Genomic DNA, 3,668 nt, shown 5'->3' with positions numbered 1-3,668 from the left:
CCTACGTGGACGATAGGCCATCGTCCGCGCCATCGTCCGGCCCACTGTAACCTACGCGGACGATCGACGCGGACGATGGCACGCGGTTTTGTTTTTTTATTAATAGAGTTCATTTGTAATTTCATTTCACGATTTCACTTTCGAAACTTATTACATTTACATAATTACTACGAAAAGGATTCAAGTCACAATAGTCCTATGTTTAGCGGAGAGGCGCGTTGGCCGGGTACATAACCCAGCGAATATCGTTCGTTTGACGCCGACACCCAGTACGATCCGATTTCAGTACGGAATCGTACGGGTTGTCTGACATGGAGCCGTCTCCAAACCGACCAAGCGCTCCCTCCCGCCGTGACGCTGCAGCGGCCGATCCCGAACTCGCCGCGACCGCTTCCGCCCCAGCCAAAAAGAAGCGGAACCGGCAGCGGGCGCAGAAGTTGCCGCCTCCCTGAAATTGCGATGAGTACGCCCTCTGCCGTACGAACTACACCGACGACGAAACCCTCATTTTGGCTCGGTGTTGGGTAGATATATCGGAAGACCCGATTTTCGCGAACAACCAGAGGCAGGGCGCGTACTGGGAGCGCATCGCCGGCCTCTATAATGAGGCCAAGCCGCCGACCGCGTACAAGCGCAAACGTGAGCAACTTCGCAAGCACTGGGATCAAGTGAAGAAGCAAGTGAACTTGTACGCGGCGGAGTTCGGGAAGTTCACGCGGGCACAGGGGAGCGGCGAGAGCTTGAGCGACGTGCGCGCTAAAGCGCTGTTGTCGTACCGGTCGATGTACGGCGACTTCAAGCACGAGGCCATCTGGGCGCTCTTGAGGGACAAGCAGAAGTTCCAAGGTGGAATTCTGCACACTGGTGCGCTGAAGAGGACGAAGACCACCGAAGCTGGTGATTACACGAGCAGCGGCAACGGCAATCACCCGGTTGACCTCAACCGGACGTACGTGGATGAAGGGAGTTCCGGTACACCGGTGTCCTCCCGGCGTCCGCCCGGCGTCAAGGCTGTGAAGGCTAAGGGGAAGGCGGCCGCGACCTCATCCTCGAGCGCTGTAAACCCATCTCCGTTCCCGGAAACGCTCCTGACCCAGACGGCCACCGCGTTTGAGTCGCTGGCAACAGCGTCGATGGCGAGGACGTTATTGCAGACGCACAAGGCCCTCAAGAAGTGTACCGACCCCGACGAAGCCGAATATCTCCGGGCGTTAATCGATGAGCTGCGTTGGAAGTTGGGAATTGCACCGACTTAGTTGTTTTTTTTGTAAGTTGAATGGTGTAACTTTTTTTTATTAATGCGTCGCCATTTGTTATTTCGACGTTTTTTATTTACTCGTTACTTGTTATTTGAAAACATTTAAATTAATTAAACAAAACAATAAAATGATGATGTGGCGCGCCTTAAGGCGCCCCGTTGCAGGTGGGGGGAAGGAGGATAAAACTGATGACGTGGCGCGCCATAGGGCGCGCCTTAGAGCGCCTCACTGCTGATGCCCTAATATATACACATACTACACACCACATTGCATGGTAAAAAACTAAAAATATATTTTGAATAATTATTTGAATGTCATATTTATTATGAATTGTACCTACTACCTAAAACTAGAATCAATCAATGACAATTGTACCTATAATACATCACTTTATATTTGATATAGTTCTTCAATTAAGTACTCCGTATATGATTGGCATAATCAACTTTGAAAACAAAATAATCAGACTTGTTTTGGTGAAAATAAATTAACAACTGTCATAAAATATATAGTAATATAGATAAATTATTTTGAAAGTCATATTCATTATTGTAATGTGTGTGTGTATTATGTATGGAAGTGTATGTGTGTGTAATATTTGTGAAAGCGTGTGTATTTTTTGTGTAGTGTGTATTATGAGTGGAATGTGTGTCATGTGTTTGAAGTGTGTATATTGCCCGTGGAAGTGTAAATGCGTAGTGTGTGGAAGTGTAGGTGTGTGCAGCGTGTATACTGTGTGTGTGGAAGTGTAGGTGTGTTGCGTATGTGTTGTGTGTGTAGCGTCTAGAATATGTTTTTATTCAATTATTTAAAATTATAAAATTATAATTTGATCATGAAATTTAAAAATTATAAAATTTAAAAAAAATGAGAATGGAATAATAGAATGGTCATTCCTTAGGTAAATGGATGGAATGCATATTCCCATGGAGAATGGAATGGTAATTCGTAAGCCAAAAATATATAAAGCAAAGGTATGGAGTGTAAGTAGGAATGTCATTCCATTCCGCCATACTAAGAAAAGTGTTAGCGATCAATTGTTTTTGAGGTTTCAGTTACGAAATGTAGCCGAGCTGAGGTAGCGCTGAAGTTAACAAGTATGAATTTGAAAAAGCGAGGTCCACATGCCGGAGATGGATGGTTTTAAGCTTTTGGAGCACATTGGATTGGAGATGGATCTGTCAGTCATCCGTAAGCAGTCACATATTTGATCATTTTATCTATATATAATATAATTAGTAGTAGTAATTGATACTCCATGCCACATGAGGTTGTTGAATTCTTAATTGTTTGTGGTTGTGTAGTGATGTCGGCGGATGTTAGCAAAAGTGTTGTGTTGAAGGGTGTCACTCATGGTGCTTGTGACTATCTGATAAAACCAGTTCAGATGGAGGAATTGAAGAACATATGGCAGCATGTGATTCGTAAGAAGAAGTATGAGTGTAAGGAAAAGGATATGGAACAGTTCGGAAGCATGGAAGGAGGAGATTGGCAGCACACGCCTATGGATGATGCTGAGTACTCCTCTTCAGCTAACGTAGGGAATTGGAGAAGTTCGAGAAAGAGGGAAGAGGATGAGGACGATGGTGATGACAAGGATGATTCATCTACATTGTCGTTTGGACTCTTGAGAATCAACTTGGAATCGATAGTATGTTTCTAACCACTTTTTCTATTACATCTTTGGTTTTGTGCTTCTTTGCTACTAGACTCTGGAATTAGTTTAATTTAATCTTACAAAATCTATTTACATGTTAACATTGCATAAAATTTATTTACTTGTCTTCTAAGCTAGAGTTACGCCCAAATAAATCAAACTTGAGAGATGTTATTTTGCATATTTTGATAATTTAGATAGTAGTAAATTGATAATCTCAAGTGATCTCAAAAAAGTATTATAACTTGGTGGTTGTTGCAGTTCAACAATATGAAGATATATTCTTGCTTTAATGGAGTTTAGTTTCTGAGATTTAATTTATTGTAAAAATTAAGATGTACTAGATTTGTTGCACTCCACTTATGTCCATGTAAACAGAATGAATGTCCCGGGCCTCACTATAGAGAATGTTGCAAGCCAGGTTGGAATCAGAACCTGGTTTGTTTTTTTGCTTTCTTTGAACTCGTATTCTTTAGTAATCTTTTACCAGAGCGGAGCCTCCTTGTAATTATTCTTGCGAAACTTGACTATTGAAAATATCGTCTTTATTTTAGAAGGCTTGGGAGCTCTTTTCTTGGATCCCAGCATGCAGGCTTTGGCCCGATAAGTTCGCTCAACGGCCTAGATCTTCAAGCTCTTTGATACTCCATTCATGGTGCTTTGATAATATTTGTCGCCAGTAAAACAAAGTCTTCAATCAATAATTGATGTTCACCACAAAGATGAGCATACCATCCATCCTTAGTTGCAAT

General features: G+C 42.6%; 1 protein-coding gene across 1 annotated transcript; it reads left to right on the top strand.

Moving 5' to 3' along the window:
• Window positions 1-2,302: 2,302 nt before the first annotated feature.
• LOC121774398 (two-component response regulator ARR2-like) lies at window positions 2,303-2,922 on the top strand. The gene is made up of 2 exons (XM_042171283.1): window positions 2,303-2,450; window positions 2,564-2,922. Exons 1-2 carry the CDS (start codon window positions 2,384-2,386, stop codon window positions 2,920-2,922), a joined length of 426 nt encoding a protein of 141 aa, XP_042027217.1. The 5' UTR covers window positions 2,303-2,383.
• Window positions 2,923-3,668: the final 746 nt, after the last annotated feature.

Source organism: Salvia splendens, chromosome 17 (assembly GCF_004379255.2).
Source record: "Salvia splendens isolate huo1 chromosome 17, SspV2, whole genome shotgun sequence".
NCBI classification, from domain to species: domain Eukaryota; kingdom Viridiplantae; phylum Streptophyta; class Magnoliopsida; order Lamiales; family Lamiaceae; genus Salvia; species Salvia splendens.
The sequence above is the reverse complement of the archived record's forward strand: the minus strand, read 5'-3'. Positions and strand labels throughout refer to the sequence as shown.